The following is a 25,627-nucleotide window of genomic DNA, read 5'->3' as shown; positions in this document are numbered from 1 at the left end:
CTGGAAATATTCCTGAGCCCATTTTGTGATTTCCAATACAGAAGCATGCCTGTATGTGATGCAGTGCCGTCTAAGGGCCCGAAGATCACGGGCACTCAGTATGGTTTTCCGGCCTTGACCCTTACGCACAGAGATTCTTCCAGATTCTCTGAATCTTTTGATGATATTAGGCACTGTAGATGATGATATGTTCAAACTCTTTGCAATTTTACACTGTCGAACTCCTTTCTGATATTGCTCCACTATTTGTCGGCGCAGAATTAGGGGGATTGGTGATCCTCTTCCCATCTTTACTTCTGAGAGCCGCTGCCACTCCAAGATGCTCTTTTTATGCCCAGTCATGTTAATGACCTATTGCCAATTGACCTAATGAGTTGCAATTTGGTCCTCCAGCTGTTCCTTTTTTGTACCTTTAACTTTTCCAGCCTCTTATTGCCCTGTCCCAACTTTTTTGAGATGTGTTGCTGTCATGAAATTTCAAATGAGCCAATATTTGGCATGAAATTTCAAAATGTCTCACTTTCGACATTTGATATGTTGTCGATGTTCTACTGTGAATACAATATCAGTTTTTGAGATTTGTAAATTATTGCATTCCATTTTTATTTACAATTTGTACTTTGTCCCAACTTTTTTGGAATCGGGGTTGTACATTATATTACCAAAAGTATGTGGACACCTGATCAATCACACCATACGTGCTTGTTGAACATCCCATTATAGATTTATTCCCCTTTCCTGCTATAATAAGCTCCACTTTACTGATTCTACTAGATTTTGGGGTGTGACTGTGGGGATCTGTGTTCATTCAGCTACAAGAGCATTAGTGAGATGAAGCACTGATGTTGGACAAGAAGGCCATCCCAAAGGTATTCAATGGGGTTGAGGTCAGGGCTTGCAGGGGTGTGAGTATTTACTGCCAGTAAAGTACTATAAAATTTCCAGTTAAAAACTATAAAACATATTTACACTAAAGTTCTGTAATATCTTAAATAGAATAAAATATCACATTACCTAGTACATGATGCTTAAAAAAGTTACAATTGATGTAGGATACAACTAAGCTGAAGGTTAAGAGTCTTGCTCAAGGACCCCACCAAGGCAGTTTGGTATAGTGTTGGAATGTGAACACAGATTTGCTGAGCTGTAACTCAAAGCCTTAACCAGTGAGCTACCACAAGTAGTTCAACTAATTAAAAAAAATTAATGCTACAGCACATACTTGCCAAGTCTTGCAATTCATGTGGTAGTCTAACGCTTCTGACAGGTGAATACTGCCTACCACTTTTAGTTCTAAAAACTGCTACATTACAAAATAATAAGTGAACACTGTTGGATTTGCTCTTCTGACCTCACTTCAGCTGTTTTTGGTACAGGGGATACAAGCATTTAGCATCAAATAGTCATATTAAGTGAAGCCGAGAGCCAATAGAATGGTAAAATAATGATGTTGAATCTAAACTGTATCGCTCTATCACGCCATTTCATTGATTCTCATTATAGTTCCAACCAATCGGCAATGAGCTTACATATTACAACAAATCGCACCAGTATTTGTAAAAAACAAACCTACTCTGGTGATCACGAACAATGAAAACTCAGAAGAAAAAAAAAGATTAGATGACAATAAGTTCAAAGCAATTTGGTCATTGGATCATTCAGCATCAAAGCATCGAGGCGAGGTGAGAAGCAGCATTTTGTGAAGTATGTTGGTCCGATTTCTTAATAAATTTTCTTCAAATATAGCACTCAGAATGCAGGAGAATGCACCATTTACACTTTTTTTTCAAAATTTTCCAAGGAAGCATGCCCCCGGACCCCCCTACAAGGGTGCCACTGCACCATGCAATCTCATCTACCACTTTTCATCCTCTGGGGGTTGGCAAGTACATTATGTACAGGATATAAAGACATATGGTACTAGACAATCGTGTACTTTGTGTCAAGAGTTTGGGGAAGGTCCACATATGGGTGTGATGGTCAGGCATCCACATACTTTTGATCATATAGTGTAGATCTTTTCTGTATGATTGTAGTGGATTTGCCTAATGCATTTTTTGTCATTTTAAATTATTACTGCAATTCCACTATCAGTTACACCCCAAAACAAGGAGTTCCCCATGTCTGCCTGAAAGTTTTATGAGGTAATTATTTAGTTGTAATAACCTAACCAGTGTATTAATATACTGACTCCCAGAATAGACTTACCCATCAAAAAGTTGGCTTTGGATGCTGACTGCCCATAATGTTGCTCTATGTATTTTGGTTTATATGTGACCATGCCTATTAAAGAATTAAACTGGATGATTGTTATACACAGGTACAAAATGTAGACAGGGTTCCCCAGGAGTGACCTCAGTGTTGGCAAAAAATCTGCAAAACACAGTGAAATCTTTTAGTCTTTAATATTTTGGAACTGAAACCAACATTTTTAGTCAGGAAAAAAAAGGTAGGCTTGATGGATGACTACCTTTGGCCAATTCTACAAAGCTGGTGGCCTCATCTGCCTGGCACTTGTGGCAGTCTTGGATAAAGTTGGTCTGCTCAGGGGGGCACTTGGACAATTGACCCTCTAACACAGGCAGGGACTTGGGCATGAACCACAAAGGCACAGCTGACAACAGTGTGATGAGCCCTGCTACAAGGTAGCCCAGCCACCATGCGCCCACCCAGCGTGCATCTCCTGGTGTGATTGTAATACCCTCTATAAAAAGATAACACAATTATTAATAGTTAATAATACAGTTATAAATGTACACAGTTATGCACTCATGCATATAGACAAATACAGAAGAAGCACATTTTGGAAAGTGTTGATGGAAAACATAATATTTTGAACAAACAACTTGCCAAGGTATTGATAACAAGAGAAAATTAATTAATTAATTTTTAGGTTTAAGGTTTTAGGTATAATTAATTTAATTAATCAACCAATTAATCAGTTATTTGGCATGATTAATGTGATTATTACAACTAGAACTATTAATGACACAATATATTGACAAAATACTAGAATGTTCTAGAATCCTGTTATATTTTTATTTTAAGACATTTATATTGACTTTTCTCTGACAAATTACAAGCAGGCCATATGAGTACAGTAAATGAGTCTTGAAGGCATTTTAACCTTTTCCTGTGCCAGGACTGGAAAGTGACATCCTGCACTAAAGGTGCAAAATGGTAATTGTTGGCTATGAGGCTTAAAATTGAAGATTCTTGAAAACTAAAGTTTTTCCTGAACTGAACCCAGGCCTTTACCGTGTCATTCACAACAGGGATATTGGTTGGCTTCTTATGGATGAAGCAGAGAGAAGCTGCCAGAAATGTAGACATATTTCCTTACAGCCATGAGATAAAGAAAGCACACCCTCCTTCAATTTGATGTTTTTATTTATCAGGACCTAAACAATTGTGTGATCCTCACCAACTTCTGTAAACAAACAAATAACATCAGGTGACAACAACAACAATAACAACAACATATCAGATTTCAATATGCAGTCCAAAAATTAAACCAAAAAGTTTAAGCTGCTGGACCAATGACCTCACATTTGTCTCAAGAATATCTGGAATAAAGTGGAGGTTATCATTGTCTCAATGACTACAAGTTTCCCAGGTCCTGTGGCTGTTTATTTTGTTGTTTTGTTTCTTGATTGAAGTTGGTGAGGATCACATAACTGTTATTTATGTAATAAAAAAAGATAGAATTGAAGGAAGGTGCAGTTTCTTTTTCCCATGAGTATATTTCCATGGTGACCCAGGATGGACAGGTGATGATACCACCAGTGTAGCATGGCTCTTATGTTGGCTTTCACAAAGTAGCAGTCAAATTAGGGAGAACTACAGGCTCTTGTGAATCTGAGAATGCTTGCCACTCCAAATGAATGAGGAAATAATGGAATATAAAATTAAAAAAGGCAGCATTATAAAAATGGGTACACATTGAAAGAGTTATAAATATTTTGGAAATGTAGTAATTGGTCAGCCCTGTGAAAACCTGGCGACTTGTCCAGGGTGTACTCCGCCTCTCACCCATAGTCAGCTGGGATAGGCTCCAGCTTGCCTGTGACCCTGTAGAACAGGATAAGTGGCTACAGATAATGGATGGATGGATGGATGGATGTAGTAATTGGTGTTGAGCCATCTAATAAGAGGTATGCTGAGGATAGGGGTGACCCCAAAAAAAGTTTACACTTGGTTGATTGCTTGTATAAACACCAATTTAGGTCTCTTTAACTTTGTTCAACGCTCCAATGATTGCTGTTGAACTCCTAATTCCACTACTATGCTCTTTTCACTCAACTACATGTGCTTCGTTTGAAAATGAAGAAAACTTCTGCTGTGCCTGAATTACTGCGTGCCGGACTGTCTCCTACCGAGATTGCAACACAGCTGGGAATATCAAGATGTGCAGTGTACAAAATTAAAAACAAGTTAGAACGCACTGGAACAGCCAAAAGAAAGCCTGGATCTGGTCGCCCTCAGTCTGTACGGACAAAACTCATGATTAACAAGGTTAAATGACGAATCAATCCTGTCAGGTCCATGAGAAAAATGGCTTCTGAGCTTGATGTCAGTCCTTCCTCAATGCAACGACTTGTCAAGAATGACCTTAACATGAAGTCCAGGGCCAGGGTGAAGGTTCCACTTCTTACTAAAGCTCAAAGAGAAAGTAGGGTGAAACGGTCCAAGGCATTGTTGAACAACATCGAGCATGCTGCGCCAGGTCGTGCGATCTTGTTCTCAGATGAAAAGATCTTCACTGTCGATGCCATATCAAACTGAAGAAACAACTGATGGATTGGAGGTGATCCCACAGATGTACCTGATGCTGTAAAGTATGCTAACACTACAAAGCACCCAGCTTCAGTCATGGTTTTTGGTCTCATCTCCTCGGATGGCAAGAAGATGCCTCCAGTTTTCATTCCCTCAGGTGTACACATCAGCACTGAGGAATATCTGGACATTCTGCAGAAAAAAGTCAAGCCATGGATCCAGACCAACTACCCTGATGGGAATTATGTGTTCCAACAAGACGGTGCCCCTGCTCACACTTCCAAGAGGACCCAAGAATGGTTGAATGCCAACCTGGAGGCATTCTGGCCCAAGGATATGTGGCCTCCCCAGAGTCCAGATCTTAATCCACTGGATTATAGTATCTGGGCAACTGTGGAGGAGAGTGCCTGTAAGAAGCCCCACCCTTCTGTACCAGCCTTGCAGAGCTCTGTTCTGAGATCCTGGAACCGGATGACAGCATCCTACATCAAGAAGACTTGTCAAGTTTTCCGCAGTCGTCTGGAGGCGGTCATGGCAGTCGGAGGAGGACACATCGAGAAGTAGAATCTACAGTGTATGCTCTGTCTAATGATGTAAAGATTGTTAATAAAATTTGTATTAGAAGCTGAGATACATGGTGTTGAAGTGTACATGGTTATATGGTTATGAAAGTGTACTTTTTTTTGGGTCACCCTGTAGTTACTGAACTCTATAATGCTTTAGCCATTACATTACATGACATTTAGCAGATGATCTCCAGAGCAACATACAACAAGCACACTCAGCAAATAGCCAAGGAAAACAACTCAACCATACAAATGAGCTGACAAATTACAACTAAATAGAAAAAACAAAACTCCAGTGGCTAACCCCAGGCTAGACAGTACACAGCCTGGTTTGGTCAAGACCAATATACAAGTTCACAGTGGACAGGAAAGCAGGGGAGAGGTGCAGCCTGAAGAGGTGAGTCTTCAGTCTGCGGTTGAAGGTGGTCAGGGAGTCAGCAGCTCTGACCTCAATAGGAATGTCATTCCACCAAGGGAGCCAGGACAGACAACAGTCTTGAGCAGTCTGGGCAGGAGAGGAGAGGAGGAGGGGCCGAGCAACCAGGAGTAGTGGAGTGTAGGGATCTGACTGGTGCGTACACTGTAAAAATGATTTGTTGTTTTAACTTAAAAAAGTTAGTTTAAGGGCTGCCTTAAAATTTTGAGTTCACTGGAATTAATATAGTAAGTTCATTACAATTTAACTTACTATGTGAATTTCAATGAACTCAAAATTTTAAGACAGCCTGGACACTAACTTTTTAAGTTAAAACAACAAATCATTTTTTACAGTGTAAGAGTAGATCAGTCTCTGGAGGTATGCTGGCCTTAACCCCTTGACAGTCTGGTAAGCTAGCACCAAAGACTTAAATTTGATGTGTGCTGTGACAGGTAGCCAGTGAAGGGCAGTAAGCAGAGGGGTAACGTGGGAGGAATGAGGTAAGTTGTCGCTCAGGTGGGCTGCAGAATTCTGGATGAGCTGCAGGTGTCTGATGTCAGATGCTGGAAGGCCAGCAAGGAGAGAGTTGCAGTAGTCCAAGTGGGAGAGGATCAGTGCTTGGACCAGAAGGTGAGTAGAGTAGGTGGTAAGAAAAGGGCTGGATCTTTCAGATGTTGTAGAGGAGAAAGCTACACATCTGGGTCACTGCAGTGATGTTTGCTGAGGAGGAGAGTCTGTCATCAAACACCACCCCTAGGTTCTTTGCACTGGGTGAAGGTGACCTAGAGATGTCCCCCAGGGAGATGACAATGTTCAGGGGTGGAGAGAATGGATCAGGAATATAGATCACCTCTGTCTTGCCTGGGTTGAGTTTCAGGTGACAGCTGTCCATCCAGCTCTGGGTGTCACGCAGGAAGCAGAGATGTGAACAGAGACCCGTGTGTCAGAAGGAGAAAAGGAGAGAAACAATTGGGCATTATCAACATAGCAGTGGTAGGACAGACAATGAGCAGAGATAATTGGGCCAAGAGACTGGATGTAGAGGGAGAAGAGAAGTGGACCAAGCACTGAAACTTGAGAGACACCAGTGGTAAGTGGGCATGGTACTGATATGGTACCAGACCAGGTAACCTCGAAGGAGCAACTGGAAAGGTAGGACTTGAACCAGTCCAGGACTGTCCTGCAGATCCCCAGAGCTGATAGGGATGACAGGAGAATGGGGTGCTCAACAGTGTCAAATGTAACAGAAAGGTCTAGGAGAATCAGAACAGAGGAGAAGGAGGTGGCACATGCTGCATAAAGTGTCTTCCTGACAGAGAGAAGCGCAGTCTTGGTTGAGTGTCCAGCTTGGAAGCCAGACTGGTGAGGATCCAGGAGGTTGTTCTGAGAGAGAAGAGAGTTGGTTAGCAACAGCATGTTCAAGCGTCTTTGATAGGAAGGGGAAAAGAGAAACCGGGTATTAATTCTTGATGACAGAGGGGTCTAGGGTGGGTTTTTTTCAACAGAGGGGTGATGTGGGCCTGTTTGAAGCTGAAGGGAAAGTATCTAGAGGACAAGGAGGAGTTGACAAGGGAGGTAATAAAAGGGAGGATGTCAGGAGTGATAGTCTGGAGGAGAGATGAGGGGAGAGGCTCAAGGGCACAGGTGGTAGGATGGTCAAAGAGCAGGAGCTGGGAGACATCAGAAGTGGAAAGAGGGGAAAAAGCAGAGAGCAAGGGGGAAGAGACAGAGAGGGTGGGAGGGGGAGGCAAGGGTGGTGAATGAGTTGTGAACAGCCATGATCTTTTTCTCAAAAAAGCCCACAAAGTCCTCTGCAGTGATGGAGGATTGAGGTGCAGCTGGTGGAGAGTTGAGGAGAGAAGAGAAAACAGTTGATGAGAGTTGGAGGTGGAGGTATGAATTTTGTAATGATAAAACTTGATCTTAGCTGATGTAAGTGAAGTTGTGAATTTTGTCAAGAGGGACTGGCAGTGAGACAGGTTGGTTGGGGCCCTGGATTTTCTCCACTTTCTCTCTGCTGCACGTAGAACGATTCTGTTAGAGTGAAGTGTTTCAGACATCCAGGGACTAGGAGGAAAGATCTTGCTGGCCTGGAGACAAGAGGAGATAATGTGTCAAGTGATAAGAAGAGCGAGGAGAGCAGAGAAGATGCAGCATATTCAGTGGGAAGATTGGAGAAAAATTCAAAGTGGGGGGAGGGAAGCAGTGATAGAGGAGGCAAGAGAGGAGGGAGAGAGGGAACGGAGGTTATGATGGACTGTAACAGTGGGTGTAGGAGGGGGAGGATGGATGGAGAGGAGGAGGGAGGGAGAATGAAATGAGGTGGTGGTCAGACAGATGGAGAGGGGTAACTGTGGGATCTGAAGCGGAGCAGTTTCTGAGGAAGACCAGATCAGTTGCTAGCTTTATGGGTTGGAGGTGAGTGCAGCAGGAAGAGATCAAAGGAGTGGAGTAGGGGAAGGAAGGCAGCAGAGTGGGAGGCTTCTAGGTGAAGGCTGAAGTCTCCCAGGAGCATCGGTGGGGTGCCATCTTCTGGGAAGGAGCTGAGTAGGCTGTCCAGTTCATCAAAGAAACATCCCACAGGGCCAATGATGACAAACAGGTTAACAGGAGAAGAGACTGAAACAGAGTGAAATTCAAAGGAGGAGATGCAGAGGTGGGAGAGTGGAAGAGGTGAGAACTTCCACAACTGAGAGATCAACAAACCAGTGCCACCACCACGATGACCAGACAGGCAGGGTGTGTGAGAGAAGGAGGAGGTGGAGAGAGCTGCAGGTGTTGTGGTGTTGTCAGGTGAAATCCAGGTCTTGGTCAGTGCAAGGATGTGGAGGGACAAGAGGGAGGCGGAGACAGAGATGAAGTCAGCCTTCCATGTGGAAGATTGGCAGTTCCATAATCCAGCAGTGATCCAGAAGGTGTCAGTGGAGGTAGATGAGGTTGGAGAGGCATCGTCCTCTTTGGGGGCCATGGCAATGGAAGTGCCTTTTGTGAATGAGACCACAAACAGGAATGGGGTAGAGACACATAATGAACAGGTCGTGGGAGTGGTAGGAGAGAAGGAGAGATTTTGGGAAGGAGCATCACTCAAAACCACACTCAAAGGCCTGCTAATTAGCAAATGAAAAACAGCTGATCGCTTGCACAATTGAAACTGATGGGTGAAGTAGCAAAGCAGATTAAACACAAAGTAATGCAGTAGCACATGCCTAACAAGCAACAGATAAACAGAGTATTCAACAGACACAGTATCTTGAAAAAGTATTCATCCCCCTTTGTGTTTGCCCTGTTTTGTTGCATTAAAAGCTGGAATTAAAATGGATTTTCGGGGGGTTAGCACCATTTGATTTATACAACATGCTGACAACTTTAAAGGTGCAAATTGTTTTTTTTTAAATTGTGACACAAACAATAAGATGAAAAAAACCCCACGAAATCTGGAGTGTGCATAGGTATTCACCCCCCCTCCAAAAAAAAAAGTGAATAATTTGTAGAGCCACTTTTTGCTGCAATTACAGCTGCATGTCTCTTGGGGTATATCTTTATTAGCTTAGCAGATCTTGCCACTGGGACTTTTGCCCATTTCTCAAGGTAAAACTGCTCCAATTCCTTCAAGTTAGATGGGCTGCGTTGGTGTACCTTCAAGTTATGCCACAGATTCTCAATTGGATTGAGGTCTGGGCTTTGATTAGGCCATTCCAAGACATTTAAATGTTTCCTTTTAAACCACTCCAGTGTCGCTTTAGCAGTATGTTTAGGGTCATTGTCCTGCTGGAACGTGAACCTTCGTCCCAGTCTGAAACCTCTGGCTGACTCAAACAGGTTTTCCTCCAGAATTGCCATGTATTTAGTGCCATCCATCTTTCCTTCAATCCTGACCAGCTTTCCTGTCCTTGCAGATTAAAAACATCCCCACAGCATGATGCTGCAACCACCATACTTCACTGTAGGAATGATATTCTCAGGGTGTTGGGTTTGTGCCACACATGATGTTTCCCATGATGGCCAAAAAGATCAATTTTAGTCTCATCTGACCAGAGAATCTTCTTCCATGTGTTTGGGGAGTCTGCCACATGCTATTGGGCAAACTGCAAATGCGTTTTCTTATTTTTTTCTTTAAGCAATGGCTTTTTTCTGGCCATTCTTCCAGAAAGACCCACTCTGTGGAGTGTACAGCACAAAGTAATCCTGTGGACAGATAATCCCATCTCCGATGTGGATCTTTGCAGCTCCTTCAGTGTTATCTTTGGTGTCTCTTGCCGCTTTTCCACTACCAACGCGGCTGAGTTGGGCTGAGCCATGCCGTGCTGAGTCGAGCTGAGTGGGGCTGTTGGAGTTGCATTTCGACTACAACCGCGCTGAACTGTGCTGGCTGGAAGTGGGTGGACACATTGGGTGGAGTTAGCGAAAGTGGGTGGACGTCAGGTGATGTCGTTAGGCGGTGCAAACAGTGACATCAGTGAGCTTTTAAGCGGTAGTCTCACAACCCGGAGAGTAAATAATAAACATGGAGTCGTTAGTGTTGCTGGTCTTGGTGCTGTGGCTTGTTGTCACCGACAACGCCAACAGATACTGGCAAGAGCATATAGATGAGGCGAGGCGCATAAGGCTTCTTGTAATTCGTAATTCTCCTTCTTCCGGGTTTACGGTGTTTACAGATCCCAGCGTGCTTGCGGGGCGTGTGTGGGCGTGTGAGGACACTCCTCCTCACCAATCAGTGCACAGGGGAGTGTCTCCTCATGCCCCTAGCCTCACTCAGCTCGGTTTGGCTCGCTTCAGCCCCACTCCAAAACCGTGCGAGTTTTGGGGGCTAAGCAGGGCTGAAGCGAGCTGAGTCGTGCTGTTCTTAGATAGTCGAAACGCGAGCCGTGTCGGGCTGAAGTGAGCTGAAGTGAGCTGAAAAAGGGTAGTGGAAAAGGGCCATCTGTTGCATCTCTGATTAATGCCCTCCTTGCCTGGTCTGTGAGTTTTGGTGAGTGGCCTTCTCTTTTCAGGTTTGTAGTGGTGACATATTCTTTCCATTTTGCTGTAATGGATTTAATGGTGCTCCTTGGGATATTCAAAGTTTGAGATATTTTTATAATCCAAGCCTGATCTATATTTCTTCACAGCTTTGTCTCTGACCTGCTTGGAGCGCTCTTTGGTTTTCATGTTGCTTGCTCAGTAGTGTTGCAGAGTCAGGGTCCTTCCAGAACAGGTTGATTTATACGGACATCATGTGACAGATCATGTGACACTTTGATTGCGCACAGGTCAATCTTAATCAGCTAATTATGTGACTTGTGAAGTGAATTGGTTGGACCAGCTCTTATTTAGGGGTTTCATGTATGCACACTTCAGAGTTCTGTTTTTTCAACTTAATTATTGATTGTGCCACAAAAAAAAATTTGCGCCTTTAAAGTGGTAGGCATGTTATGTAAATCAAATGGTGTTAACCCTCCAAAAATCCATTTTAATTCCATCTTGCAATGCCACAAAATAAGACATACACCAAGGGGGATGAATACTTTTGCAAGACACTGTACAAGCAACAACAACAAAAAAATTACAGTATTCTAATCACAAAAACAATTGGCAAAACTTAGAAAACCTTGCCTGCTCTACAAGTTTTCCATAGCTCCTATAGCCAATGACAAATGTACTCAAAAAAGCGTGGCCCAATTCACCGCAGTCCCCTGTGGAGACCACCTCTCACCGTCCCAGAGAGCACAGGTGATTAGGCTGCAGGAGGAATTCTCTGATGTGTTCTTGCCCCTCCCTTTTCATACTAACCTCAGAACACCACATTGAGACTCCCACAGGGGTGGTGGTGTGCAGCCATCCGTATCACCTCCCTGAGCACAAGAAAAATATGCTTTGGGACAAACTCCAGGCTATGCTTAAGATGGGAGTAATTGAGGAATCGCACAGTGACTGGAGCAGCCCAGTGGTCTTGGTTCCCAAGACCAACGGGTCGGTCCAGTTCTGAGTAGACTATAGAAAAGTCAAGGCAGTGTCTAAGTTTGATACATAGCCAATGATCTGCATTGGTGAACTGCTCGATCAGTTAGGCATGGCTTGCTTTTACTTGACACTGGATTTAACAAAGGGATATTGGTAGATCTCCTTGACTCCATTATCCCATGAGAAAATTGCCTTTTCCACTCCATTTAGCTTACACCAATTTGTCACCCTTCCTTTTAGGTTGTTTGGGGCTCCAGCGATGTTTCAGCGTCTCATGGACTGAATTCTCTTCCCCCACAATGCATATGCAGCAGCCTACTTAGATGACAATCATTTATAGTAACAATTAGAAGCGGCATTTACAGCATCTTAGGGCAGTCCTGAGGTCGCTGAGGCATGCTGGGCTCACAGCAAAGAAGTGTGTAATTAGATGGATGGAAGTACAGTATCTGGGCTTCCACTTGGGTCATGGGCAGGTGTGTCCTCAAATTGATAAGACTGCAGTGATTGTGGCCTGCCCAAGACCTAAGACCAAAAAGAGAGTGAGGCAGTTCCTTGGGCTGGCTGGCTATTATAGGTGGTTTGTGCTTAACTTTTCAGACATCACCAGCCTGCTGACTGACCTCACTAAAAAGGGGGTGCCAAATCTGGTTCAGTGGATGGAGCTGTGCAAATGGGCTTTTGCTCAGGTAAAGGCGGTTTTGTGTGGGGGCCCGCTGTTGCATTCTCCTGACTTTTCTCTCTCTTTTGTTTTACAGACTGATGCATTGGACAGAGGGATGGGGGCCGTTTTGTCCCAGGTGGTGGAGGGGGAGGAGCGTCCGGTGCTGTACAACAGCTGCAAGCTCTCCATGTGAGAGTCAAAGAGGTCCTCACTCTTCGGTACCACCTACTAGGACGCCCATTCACCCTCTGTTCCGACCATGCCCCACTCCATTGGCTCCACCGCATGAAGGATGCCAATACATGGATCTCTCGTTGGTATCTGGCCCTTCAGACCTTTAAATTCCAGGTGGTCCAAAGGCTGGGGGCACAGAAGGTGGTGGCAGATTACCTCTCCTGCTGGGGGGGAGTCAGCTGCAGGCCAGATGGCTCCCTAGCCTGAGTTGGGTGATGGCAGCAGGGCATGGTCGAGCATCGGCTGTGAACGGTGAGGAGGCAGGTTGAACCAGCAGGTAACATGTGATGAGGTGCACCTGTGTCGAATTACTGGCTGTCTATTAACCTGTGTCTCTGTGTTTCTTTCAGACAGACAGGAACGAGAGAAAGACAGAGAGAGAGAGCGGTCACCCCACGTGTGTGTTTTTGTGTCCAAGTAGACATATTAGTTGTCACTGAAAAGTGTCAAAATAAAAAGAACTCACCCGTTCTGAAGCCCCACTCCTAGTTCCTCTGTGTCCCTACAAGTTAAAGAGTTGTCACAGTCATGTTTTTTCAAAGTTAAAAAAAAAAATTGAAGTTAGATTAGGGAGATTAAGTCTCACCCACCAGACAGGTCTCCCTTATCACATGAAAGCTACCAACCACCGAGGTTGATAGTGAAGGCTATCACATGACTTGCCAACTGCATCTTTTTGAACTGCTGCTTATGCAATGTTAGGGACGTAACACACTCAGAGGAAATTGCTATCCACCCACTTGCATATGCATGAGCTCAATTAGCATTGCTGTGATGTACAGGGGAGAGAGAGAGTATGTCACTCCTCCCTCTCTGAGTGGGTTTAAAGGAAAACGGTCCATCACTGGGTCCAGCCAGGATTTGAAGTCACCACCAAGTATGAGTGGGTGTGAGTTCAGACCAGGAAGAACAAAAAGTGTTATATCAAGTGAATATCAATTACCTAATTGCAGTTACGAGTATTTATACTGTAAATGACCATAGCAAATATAGCTAAATCAAGTTTTCAAAAGTTTTTAAAAAATCAAAACACTTTCTAAACCTGGAAACATAATACATTTTTAATTACTTCTTGTCAGAAACAAATGTTTGTGGCTGATTAAAAAAAGGGAGAATAAAAAGAGGGGTGGTCATACCACTAGTAATACTGACAAATCAGCATAAATTGGTGGGCCAGCAAGGATGGTTAGGCAGTAAATGGGTAGCCAGTAGTGGCTAGGCACCAGAGTTTCAATACCCATGGTAGAAGACCCTATGAGCATAATGTATATGTGGCAGTGGAGGTGTGGCCAAGCATCGGTTTGCGAATGGAGGGCTGGGTCAGGGAAGGTGAGTGGCAAAGTCAGTACACCCCTTGTCGATTAATGTTGTTTGTGTGCTTTGCAGTGAAGATGGAAGGTAGAAAAGGAGGGAGAGAGCAACAAGAGGGGAGCGCTCCCAATGAGAACACGTGTGTGCCAAGTAAAGCTGAAAAGCAAAGAAAATAAAGTTGTGTGTGAACATCATCTCCCATCTGCCATGCTTCAGTATTCCACCCACGTCAGGGAAATACTAGAGCATACTTACAAAGTATGATGCAACATCAACAAATAAGTTCAACACAGTGACAATAAAGAACCTTAAAGGAACATCAATCAGTAAAGTCAGATTACCAGTTAGCTATGCTCGGATTCAACTGAACCATAATCATATCAAACCCATGCTTGCTCTCCAAATGTATTGTACACATTGCTAATTCTCTGTAACAGAATATAGCCATTGCCGCTCACTATTTTCTCACCAGTGTAATACAAAGCCTCACAGAATAGAGGAAAGGGACCAGGATATCCTGATATTCATTTTTAGTATCTCTGGAGAGTAGTTATCATAGATCTGAATGTAGTGGCCATAGTACTTGAGTTTTCTGTGCTGGTGAGCTTATCTAATCAGTCGCTGGTTTGATATCAGGATCTGTCAACCTCCAGAGAAGATGGCAGTCCTTGTTCTCCAAAGACCTGGGGAATATAGAACATGGGGAAAATCTCAGATGAGTTCCTTCAGTAGATTCTGGTAGATTATTTGACATGAATTTTCTGATTCCTGCTGTGCACCAGTGCATCACAAATTTTAGCTCCCAGCTTTTTGTTTCAATCATCCAGGGAGGGTCACTGGCTTTCCAGGTGGACATCTTGTTTTGGAATATACACTGAAGAAGCTTCTAGGGATTAAACATGCCATACATGACCCTCTACAATGGACAAAATCAGGTCTACAGTGGTGCTTGAAAGTTTGTGAACCCTTTAGAATTTTCTATATTTCTGCATAAATATGACCTAAAACATCATCAGATTTTCACACAAGTCCTAAAAGTAGATAAAGAGAACCCAGTTAAACAAATGAGACAAAAATATTATACTTGGTCGTTTATTTATTGAAGAAAATGACCCAATATTATATATCTGTGAGTGGCAAAAGTATGTGAACCTCTAGGATTAGCAGTTAATTTGAAGGTGAAATTAGAGTCAGGTGTTTTCAATCAATGGGATGACAATCAGGTGTGAGTGGGCACCCTGTTTTATTAAAATGATCCAATATTACATATCTATGAGTGGCAAAAGTATGTGAACCTTTGCTTTCAGTATCTGGTGTGACCCCCTTGTGCAGCAATAACTGCAACTAAACGTTTGCGGTAACTGTTGATCAGTCCTGCACACCGACTTGGAGGAATTTTAGCCCATTCCTCCATACAGAACAGCTTCAACTCTGGGATGTTGGTGGGTTTCTTCACATGAACTGCTCGCTTCAGGTCCTTCCACAACATTTCGATTGGATTAAGGTCAGGACTTTGACTTGGCCATTCCAAAACATTAAGTTTATTCTTCTTTAACCATTCTTTGGTAGAACGACTTGTGTGCTTCGGGTCGTTGTCTTGCTGCATGACCCACCTTCTCTTGAGATTCAGTTCATGGACAGATGTCCTGATATTTTCCTTTAGAATTCGCTGGTATAATTCAGAATTCATTGTTCCATCAATGATGGCAAGCCGTCCTGGCCCAGATGCAGCAAAACAGGTCCAAACCATGATACTACCACCACCATGTTTCACAGATGGGATAAGGTTCTTATGCTGGAATGCAGCGTTTTTCTTTCTCCAAACATAACGCTTCTCATTTAAACCAAAAAGTTCTATTTTGGTCTCATCCGTCCACAAAACATTTTTCCAATAGCTTTCTGGCTTGTCCATGTGATCTTTAGCAAACTGCAGACGAGCAGCAATGTCCTTTTTGGAGAGCAGTGGCCTTCTCCTTGCAACCCTGCCATGCACACCATTGTTGTTCAGTGTTCTCCTCATGGTGGACTCATAAACATTAGCATTAGCCAATGTGAGAGAGGCCTTCAGTTGCTTAAAAGTTACCCTGGGGTCCTTTGTGACCTCGCCGATTATTACACGCCTTGCTCTTGGAGTGATCTTTGTTGGTCGACCACTCCTGGGGAGGGTAACAATGGTCTTGAATTTCCTCCATTTGTACACAATCTGTCTGACTGTGGATTGGTGGAGTCCAAACTCTTTAGAGATGGTTTTGTAACCTTTTCCAGTCTGATGAGCATCAACAACGCTTCTTCTGAGGTCCTCAGAAATCTCCTTTGTTCGTGCCATGATACACTTCCACAAACATGTGTTGTGAAGATCAGACTTTGATAGATCCCTGTTCTTTAAATAAAACAGGGTGCCCACTCACACCTGATTGTCATCCCACTGATTGAAAACACCTGACTCTAATTTCACCTTCAAATTAACTGCTAATCCTAGAGATTCACATACTTTTGCCGCTCACAGATATATAATATTGGATCATTTTCCTCAATAAATAAATGACCAAGTATAATATTTTTGTCTCATTTGTTTAACTGGGTTCTCTTTATCTACTTTTAAGACTTTTGTGAAAATCTGATGTTTTAGGTCATATTTATGCAGAAATATAGAAAATTCTAAAGGGTTCACAAACTTTCAACCACCACTGTAGCTTTGAATCGAATGTGAAAATAACACCAAAGCAAGTTGGTGGGTTTGTTGGAGGATTTATATACTTTTATTGGTAAATATTTAATTGTAGTAGCTTTTTCATTTTTAAATTATCTCCTGCTTTTATATCATATTACATTTGCTAAAAAAAGAAAACTATACAACTCTGCTTCTTCTGTCTGCATTTTCTATGTAAGTGCTGATGTTTAAAGGTGGTTGTAGCAAGTGTTCTAGGTGGGTGGAGCACAGAAGCACGGCAGGCCAGAACTGAGTTCTCAAAACTCATTTATTGTAGCTTTTCAGTTTCTAACTATACGCACGCACACACGCGCACACACACACACACACACACACAGAGGTATCCAGGTCGGGAGTAGCCCCCTTCCTCCGCGCTCCCTCTCCTCTTATAGGGCACGGTCACTGGGGAAGACACACAAACACAGGTTAATTCCCGTCAGGCGCAGTGATTCCACCACTTACCTTCCCTGACTCCGCCCTCCATTCACAGACCGACGCTTGACCATGCCCCCGCTGCCACATACCCCCACCACCTGACTCAGGCGGGCAGCCGTCCGGCCTGCAGCCGACTCCCCCCCCCGACGGGAGAGGAAGTCCGCCACAACCATCTGCGCCCCCGGCCTGTGGACCACCTCGAAATTAAACGGCTGGAGTGCCAGATACCAATGGGTGATCCGCGCGTTGGCATCCTTCATGCAGTGGAGCCACTGCAGGGGCGCGTGGTCTGACCAGAGGGTGAAAGGGCGCCCCAGCCGATAGTAGCGGAGGGCGAGAACCGCCCACTTGATGGCGAGGCATTCCTTCTCTATGGTGCTGTACCTGCCCTTGCACACCGACAGCTTGCGGCTGATGTACAGCACTGGACGGTCCTCCCCCTCCACCTCCTGGGACAGAACAGCCCCCAGCCCTCTGTCTGATGTGTCCGTCTGTAAAACAAAGGGGAGAGAAAAGTCAGGGGAGTGTAACAGTGGCCCCCCACACAGTGCAGCCTTTACCTTAGAGAAAGCCCGCTGGCATTGCTCCGTCCACTGGACCGGATCTGGTGCCCCCTTTTTAGTCAGATCAGTCAGCGGGCTGGTGACGTCCGAATAATTAGGTATAAACCTACAATAACAGCCAGCCAGCCCCAGGAACTGCCTCACCCCCTTTTTGGTCTTGGGCCTCGGGCAGACCACAATCGCTGCTGTCTTATTGATTTGGGGACGCACCTGCCCATTGCCCAAGTGGAAGCCCAGATACCGTACTTCCACCCGCCCAATCACACACTTCTTCGGGTTGGCTGTGAGACCCGCTCGCCTCAGCGACCCCAGGATGGCCCTCAGGTGTTTTAGGTGCCGTGGCCAGTCATTACTATAAATAATAATGTCATCCAAGTATGCAGCCGCATAGGTGGCGTGGGGGCAGAGGACCCTATCCATAAGCCGCTGGAACGTAGCGGGCGCCCCAAACAGCCCAAATGGAAGTGTGACGAACTGGTGTAAGCCAAACGGTGTGGAAAAGGCCGTTTTCTCTCGGGATAGTGGAGTCAAGGGGATCTGCCAATATCCCTTTGTCAGATCCAGTGTCGAATAAAAATGAGCCGTGCCTAGTCGATCGAGCAACTCGTCAATACGAGGCATTGGGTATGTGTCAAATTTAGACACCGCGTTGACTTTTCTATAGTCCACACAGAACCGGACCAACCCGTCGGCCTTGGGAACCAAGACCACCGGACTGCTCCAGTCACTGTGGGACTCCTCGACAATGCCCATTTCGAGCATGGTCTCGAGTTCTTCCCGAACCACCTTTTTCTTGTGTTCGGGCAGTCTGTAAGGGCGGCTGCGCACTACCACCCCTGGGGGCGTCTCAATGTGGTGTTCTATGAGGTGGGTGCGGCCGGGCAGGGGCGAGAACATGTCAGAAAATTCTGTTTGCAACCAGGCAACCTCCGCGAGCTGGGTCAGGGAGAGGTGGGCTCCACAGGGGACCAGAGCAGTGGGTGATGCCAATTTTCCCTTTTGAACCTCTGGCCCCAGCTCCACCTTCTCGGGAACCACCAACACCAGTGCCACGGGGACCTCCTCGCTCCAATGTTTTAACAGATTGAGGTGGTATACCTGTAACGCCCCACCCCTGTCCATTCGCCTCACCTCATAGTCGACGTCCCCGACTCGCTGTGTGACCTCAAAGGGTCCTTGCCACCTGGCGATTAATTTAGAGCTCAACGTGGGCAATAACACGAGTACTTTGTCTCCCAGTGTGAATTCCCTAAGGCGCGTGCCCCTGTTGTACAGGCGGACTTGACATTCTTGAGCCTGCCGCAAATTCTCCTGGGTTAGGTGTGTGAGTGTGTGGAGTTTTGCGCGCAGGTCAATAACGTATTGAATTTCATTTTTGCACGGGGAAGGTCCCTCCTCCAAATTTTCCCGCAGCACATCTAGGATGCCGCGTGGCTTACGCCCATATAATAATTCAAATGGGGAAAACCCCATGGAGGCTTGTGGGATCTCTCACACTGCGAAAAGCAGGGGTTCGAGCCATTTATCCCAGTTACGTGCATCCTCGCTTACAAATTTTTTAATTATGTTTTTGAGGGTGTGATTAAACCGTTCAACTAAGCCGTCCGTTTGTGGGTGATAAATGCTGGTGCGGATCGGCTTGATTCCCAATAACCCATACAGTTCGCGCAGTGTGCGTGACATGAACATAGTGCTTTGATCAGTCAGAATCTCTTTGGGGATTCCGACTCGAGAGATAATATGGAAGAGGGCTTCTGCAATACTACATGTGGAGATATTGCGGAGTGGCACCGCTTCCGGATATCGCATTGCATAGACAACCAGAACTAAAATAAAGTGATACCCTCGTGTTGACCGATCTAATGGCCCAACGAGATCCATCCCAATTCTTTCGAACGGGGTCTCGATTAATGGTAGAGGGCGCAAAGGTGCTTTTGGGATGGCCGCTGGATTTACTAACTGGCATTCGCGGCATGCTGTACACCACCTACGGACATCACCGCGAATCCCTGGCCAATAGAACCGGGCCATTATTCGGGCTAGTGTCTTATCCTGCCCTAAGTATCCAGCCATGGGATTAAAGTGAACCGCCTGGAATACCAATTCCCGCCGGCTCTTTGGGATCAAAAGTTGGGTTATTTGTTCCTTAGTTTGAGTGTCCTGTGTCACTCGGTATAATCTATCCTTAATAATGGAAAAATAGGGGAAGGACGGGGTGGCGTTTGGCTCAAGCATTTGACCATCGATTACTCTCACTTGGTCAAACGCATGCTGCAGAGACTCGTCTCGCGATTGCTCTAACGGAAAATCCGCAAGGGATTCCCCAAGAGAGGGAGGAGGAGCCTGCTGCTCCTCACTCTGACGCAGTGATGACGTAGACGGCTCTGTGACAGCTGCTCCCGCCAACGCCACTCCGGGACCTCCCCCCGCTAAACTACGGCAGGACCCACTCTTCACTAAGTGCGTCATTAAATCCCGAAATCCCGGCCAATCAGTCCCCAAAATTATAGAGTGGGTGAGGCGAGGATTAACCACCGCCTGAACTCTAAATTTCTCCCCTCAAAACAGAATGTGGACCGACACTAAAGGATAGTTGTGAACATCCCCGTGCACATACAACACCTTCACCAATTGTGCTCTCCCCAATGCCTCATTTTGCACCAGGCTTTGGTGGACTGAGGTCTGATTACAGCCGGAATCCACCAAAGCCTGATACGTATCCCCTTGGATACTCACCAGTATGCGATACACTCCGGCCCAATCGAGGGCGGTTCCTGGCGCGTCGGGGATCCGGACCACTGCTCCCACCTCCATCACTGAGCACTGATGCTGGAGGTGCCCCGGCTCCCCGCAGCGCCAGCACACCAGCCCGGGCTCTCTCTCTGCACCGGTGTTCCGGATATCACTCACCTGAGGGTGGGAAGACACAGACACGAAAGTAGGAAACGGTAGGATACCGCGGGTGCGGTGGGCCGGCTGGGGTGGAGCCGGCCCCTGCCTCCATGGTGGGGGAATGGGGCGAGGGAGAGGAACAGAAGGGGAGAGAGGGAGAGGGGAGGTGAGAAGGGGAGACACGCTGTCCTGCCATTGGAACGGCCGCCATATGGTCCTCCGCCAGCCTGATCCAGCGACGCTGGGTGATGGCACTGGACCCACTCCGCGGTTCCTTCTGGAAGTCGAGCGACGAACTGCTCCAGCGCAACAAGATCGATGATCTCGGCGTCGCGGTTGTCGGCCCTCAGCCACCGGCGGCAGGTGTCCTGGAGTTGCTGGCCAAACGCGAACGGCTGGCTGACCTCCTCCAGGCGCAGTGGGTGGGAGCGCTGCTGCTGCTGCTCCGGAGTGCGACCCACGCGCTGGAGGACGGCCCTGTGGAGGTTCGCGTAGACCAGCCGGCTGTCGGCGGGGAGCTGTAGCACGGCCCGCTGCGCCTCGCCTGTGAGCAGGGGGAGGAGGCGCGCTGCGCACTGTTCCACAGGCCAACCCCATGCCTCTGCTGCCTGCTCAAAGAGAGCAAGGAAGGCCTCAGGGTCGTCGTGCGGGCCCATCTTCGTCAGGGTGAGGTGGGAAGGGCCCGCGGCGGCGGAGGTGGTGGACCTCGCTGACGCGAGTAGGTGCCGGAATGCCTGGCGATCTTCCTGCTGCGCCAGCACCAGGGCCTCGAACCTTTGCTCCTGTTCTTCCCGGAGGGCGACCAGCGCCTGGTGCTGGCTCTGTTGGGCCGTGGCGAGGGCATGGATCAGGTCCTTGAAGGGGGAGGACTCCATGGGGCTGTTCTCTCCTGCGCTCCGTCCCGGGTTTCGGCACCACTGTAGCAAGTGTTCTAGGTGGGTGGAGCACAAAAGCACGGCAGGCCAGAACTGAGTTCTCAAAACTCATTTATTGTAGCTTTTCAGCTTCTAACTACTGTATATGCACGCACGCACACACACACAGGTATCCAGGTCGGGAGTAGCCCCCTTCCTCCGCGCTCCCTCTCCTGTTATAGGGCACGGTCACTGGGGAAGACACACAAACACAGGTTAATTCCCGTCAGGTGCAGTGATTCCGCCACTTACCTTCCCTGACTCCGCCCTCCATTCACAGACCGATGCTTGACCACGCCCCCGCTGCCACAGTGGTTTTCTGGAGGCTGTTGAAAAACCCCATCACAGACACCTCTACTCAAGAATTATTTGGCAATCATGAAGCCATGAACTACATGTTGATAATTTTAATTAACCCTCCTGTTGTCTTCGGGTCAAAAATGACCCAAAACTGTGTTTAACAAGGGGTGTACTGTATACAGAAAACGAAGACAACAGGAGGGTTTGAACAGATCGCCCAGATGCAAAACCTGCCTCTGGACGAGGTACTTTCCCAGAGTAAGTTTATTGTATGCTATGTTTATTGTTGAACTTATAGCCCTACGTGTGAACATACAGTGTATAATTTTTGTGGTATATGGAAGATCAAGAAAATAGTGGGAATAAAGGCAGCATCTGTTTTTCCAACACTCATACATTGTCTGTCAGACAAACAGGAAACAACCTTACAAGTCTCCTCTTCCAAGCATATTACTTACCAATGCCAGATCCATGGTCCACAAAATGGATGAACTGGAGCTGCTTCTTGCTGGGAGCTGCTACATCCATAACTGCTGTGTCCTGATCATAATGGAGAGTTGGCTTCACCCGCAAATCCCTGATGCTGCCGTGCAGCTGGCAGACCGCACACTCCACCGCTGCGACAGGAACCAGGACTCGGGTAAGAGCAGAGGAGGGGGGCTCTGTATTTACGTATACAGGTAGTCGTCGACTTACGACCTATGCAACTTATGACCGATCGACTTTACGACCGTCTGGTTACAACTGGCGAGTGTTTCCCAGCTGAGCTAGTTGAGCGTACGACAGTTTCCGCCCCAGCTCCTGGCAGCGCCCAGCATCCAGCCTCTTGCCATGTACGACAGTTTCCGCCCCAGCTCCTGGCAGCATTAGTAATGCTAATGCTAGCACAGCTCTCGCACTCCTGCTAAATGCCATAAACAAGCAGCAGCACAGCCATCCCAATGGTGCTCATATTATAGCTGGCGATTTCAATCAAGCTGAATTGAAATCAGTACTCCCAGCTTTTTACCAGCATGTGAAGTGCCCGACTCGAGGGAGGAACGTTTTGGACCATGTTTATTCTAACATCAAGCATGCTTACAGAGCTTCCCCTCCCTCACCTAGGCCAGTCAGATCACCTCTCCCTGCTGTTCGCCCCAGCATACATTCCTCTCAGACGGTGATCACCACCAGCCATAAAAACAATTACAACCTGGCCTGAGGCTGCACTCTCTCAGTTACGGGACTGTTTTGAACACACTGCATGGGATGTATTTGAACATGAGGACCTGCCAACATACAACCCCGATTCCAAAAAAGTTGGGACAAAGTACAAATTGTAAATAAAAACGGAATGCAATAATTTACAAATCTCAAAAACTGATATTGTATTCACAATAGAACCTAGACAACATATCAAATGTTGAAAGTGAGACATTTTGAAATTTCATGCCAAATATTGGCTCATTTGAAATTTCATGACAGCAACACATCTCAAAAAAGTTGGGACAGGGGCAATAAGAGGCTGGAAAAGTTAAAGGTACAAAAAAGGAACAGCTGGAGGACCAAATTGCAACTCATTAGGTCAATTGGCAATAGGTCATTTAACATGACTGCGTATAAAAAGAGCACCTTGGAGTGGCAGCAGCTCTCAGAAGTAAAGATGGGAAGAGGATCACCAATCCCCCTAATTCTGCACTGACAAATAGTGGAGCAATATCAGAAAGAAGTTCGACAGTGTAAAATTGCAAAGAGTTTGAACATATCATCATCTACAGTGCATAATATCATCAAAAGATTCAGAGAATCTGGAAGAATCTCTGTGCATAAGGGTCAAGGCCGGAAAACCATACTGGGTGCCCATGATCTTCGGGCCCTTAGATGGCACTGCATCGCATACAGGCATGCTTCTGTATTGGAAATCACAAAATGAGCTCAGGAATATTTCCAGAGAACATTATCTGTGAACACAATTTCACCGTGCCATCTGCCGTTGCCAGCTAAAACTCTATAGTTCAAAGAAGAAGCCGTATCTAAACATGATCCAGAAGCGCAGACGTCTTCTCTGGGCCAAGGCTCATTTAAAATGGACTGTGGCAAAGTGGAAAACTGTTCTGTGGTCAGACGAATCAAAATTTGAAGTTCTTTATGGAAATCAGAGACGCCGTGTCATTCGGACTAAAGAGGAGAAGGATGACCCAAGTTGTTATCAGCACTCAGTTCAGAAGCCTGCATCTCTGATGGTATGGGGTTGCATTAGTGCGTGTGGCATGGGCAGCCTGCACATTTGGAAAGACATCATCAATGCTGAAAGGTATATCCAGGTTCTAGAGCAACATATGCTCCCATCCAGACGATGTCTCTTTCAGGGAAGACCTTGCATTTTCCAATATGACAATGCCAAACCACATACTGCATCAATTACAGCATCATGACTACGTAGAAGAAGGGTCCGGGTACTGAACTGGCCAGCCTGCAGTCCAGATCTTTCACCCATATAAAACATTTGGCGCATCATAAAACAGAAGATACGACAAAAAAAGACCTAAGACAGTTGAGCAACTAGAATCCTACATTAGACAACAATGGGTTAACATTCCTATCCCTAAACTTGAGCAACTTGTCTCCTCAGTCCCCAGACGTTTACAGACTGTTGTAAAGAGAAAGGGGGATGTCTCACAGTGGTAAACATGGCCTTGTCCCAACTTTTTTTGAGATGTGTTGTTGTCATGAAATTTAAAATCACCTAATTTTTCTCTTTAAATGACACATTTTCTCAGTTTAAACATTTGATATGTCATCTATGTTCTATTCTGAATAAAATATGGAATTTTGAAACTTCCACATCATTGCATTCCGTTTTTATTTACAATTTGTACTTTGTCCCAACTTTTTTGGAATCGGGGTTGTACACAGTCTGTCCTATCCTACATCAAGTTCTGCATTGAGAATGTTACTGTGGTGAAATGCATATGTGTCTTCCCCAATGAGAAACCCTGGATGACTGGCCATGTCTGCATGCTCCTCAGGGCCCGGGACTTAGCATTCAGTTCAGGCGACAGAGCTCTGTATAGTGCAGCCCGAGCTGATCTGAAGAGAGGAATAAGGGGTGCTAAGGTGGATTATAAGAGGAAGATAGAGAACCATCTCTTAGACAACAATCCATGGCAGGTATGGCAGGGCATACAGAGCATTATTAACTACAAAGGCTAAGTAGTGACACCCAGAGGTTCAGATGTATCGCTGGCAGAGGAGCTGAACTGCTTTTTTGCATGCTTTGAGATACAACAGCACATAGCCACACCACCGCTGCCTGCACCAGCCCCTAGCCCTCCCTCACTGACTGTCGAGGAGCATGATGTGAGGCGGGTGTTCAGGGTAGTGAACCCCAGGAAAGCTGCTGGTCCAGATGGAGTGCTGGGGGAAAGTGGTCAAGGCATGTGCTGACCAGCTCTCAAGAATTTTCACTTCCATTTTCAGCCTCTCCCTGTCACAAGCTGTCGTCCCATCCTGCCTGAAATTATCCACAATCATCCCTGTTCCAAAGAAACCTACCATAGACAGCCTCAAGGACTATTGCCCAGTCACTCTCACACCTGTCATCACAAAGTGCTTTGAGAGGCTGGTTCAACATCATATCAAAGCATGTCTCCCTCCCAGCTTTGACCTACATCAGTATGCCTACTGTGCAAACAGATCTACTGAAGACGCCATAGTCACAGCTCTACACACTGCCCTATGCCACCTGTAGCAGCAAGGGAACTATGTGAGAATGCTCTTTGTAGACTATAGCTTGGCTTTAACACCATCATCCCAGACATACTACACAGCAAAATCCCCAGTGTTGAATTAACACCCAGAGTGTTGATTTAACACCCTACTGTGTTTATATAGGTCCAATTGGACACAAATTAACTCTAAAAGT

The 25,627-nt window shown here is 46.0% G+C and overlaps 1 protein-coding gene across 3 annotated transcripts in view; it reads right to left on the bottom strand.

The window, feature by feature from the left end:
* The window catches only part of slco1c1 (solute carrier organic anion transporter family, member 1C1), a 202,398-nt gene that overhangs the window by 52,322 nt on the left and 124,449 nt on the right, over nucleotides 1-25,627 (bottom strand). For all 3 annotated transcript variants that reach the window (XM_060903857.1, XM_060903859.1, XM_060903860.1), the window contains 2 exons: nucleotides 2,471-2,704; nucleotides 2,209-2,373 (listed from right to left, as the gene is read on the bottom strand). In XM_060903857.1, the coding sequence (XP_060759840.1) occupies nucleotides 2,209-2,373; nucleotides 2,471-2,704 (399 nt within the window). The remainder of the gene's footprint in view (nucleotides 1-2,208; nucleotides 2,374-2,470; nucleotides 2,705-25,627) is intronic.

Source organism: Neoarius graeffei, chromosome 21 (assembly GCF_027579695.1).
Source record: "Neoarius graeffei isolate fNeoGra1 chromosome 21, fNeoGra1.pri, whole genome shotgun sequence".
In the NCBI taxonomy this organism is placed as follows: Eukaryota; Metazoa; Chordata; class Actinopteri; order Siluriformes; family Ariidae; genus Neoarius; species Neoarius graeffei.
Note: the sequence above shows the minus strand (reverse complement) of the source record. Positions and strands in the feature narration are given on the sequence as shown.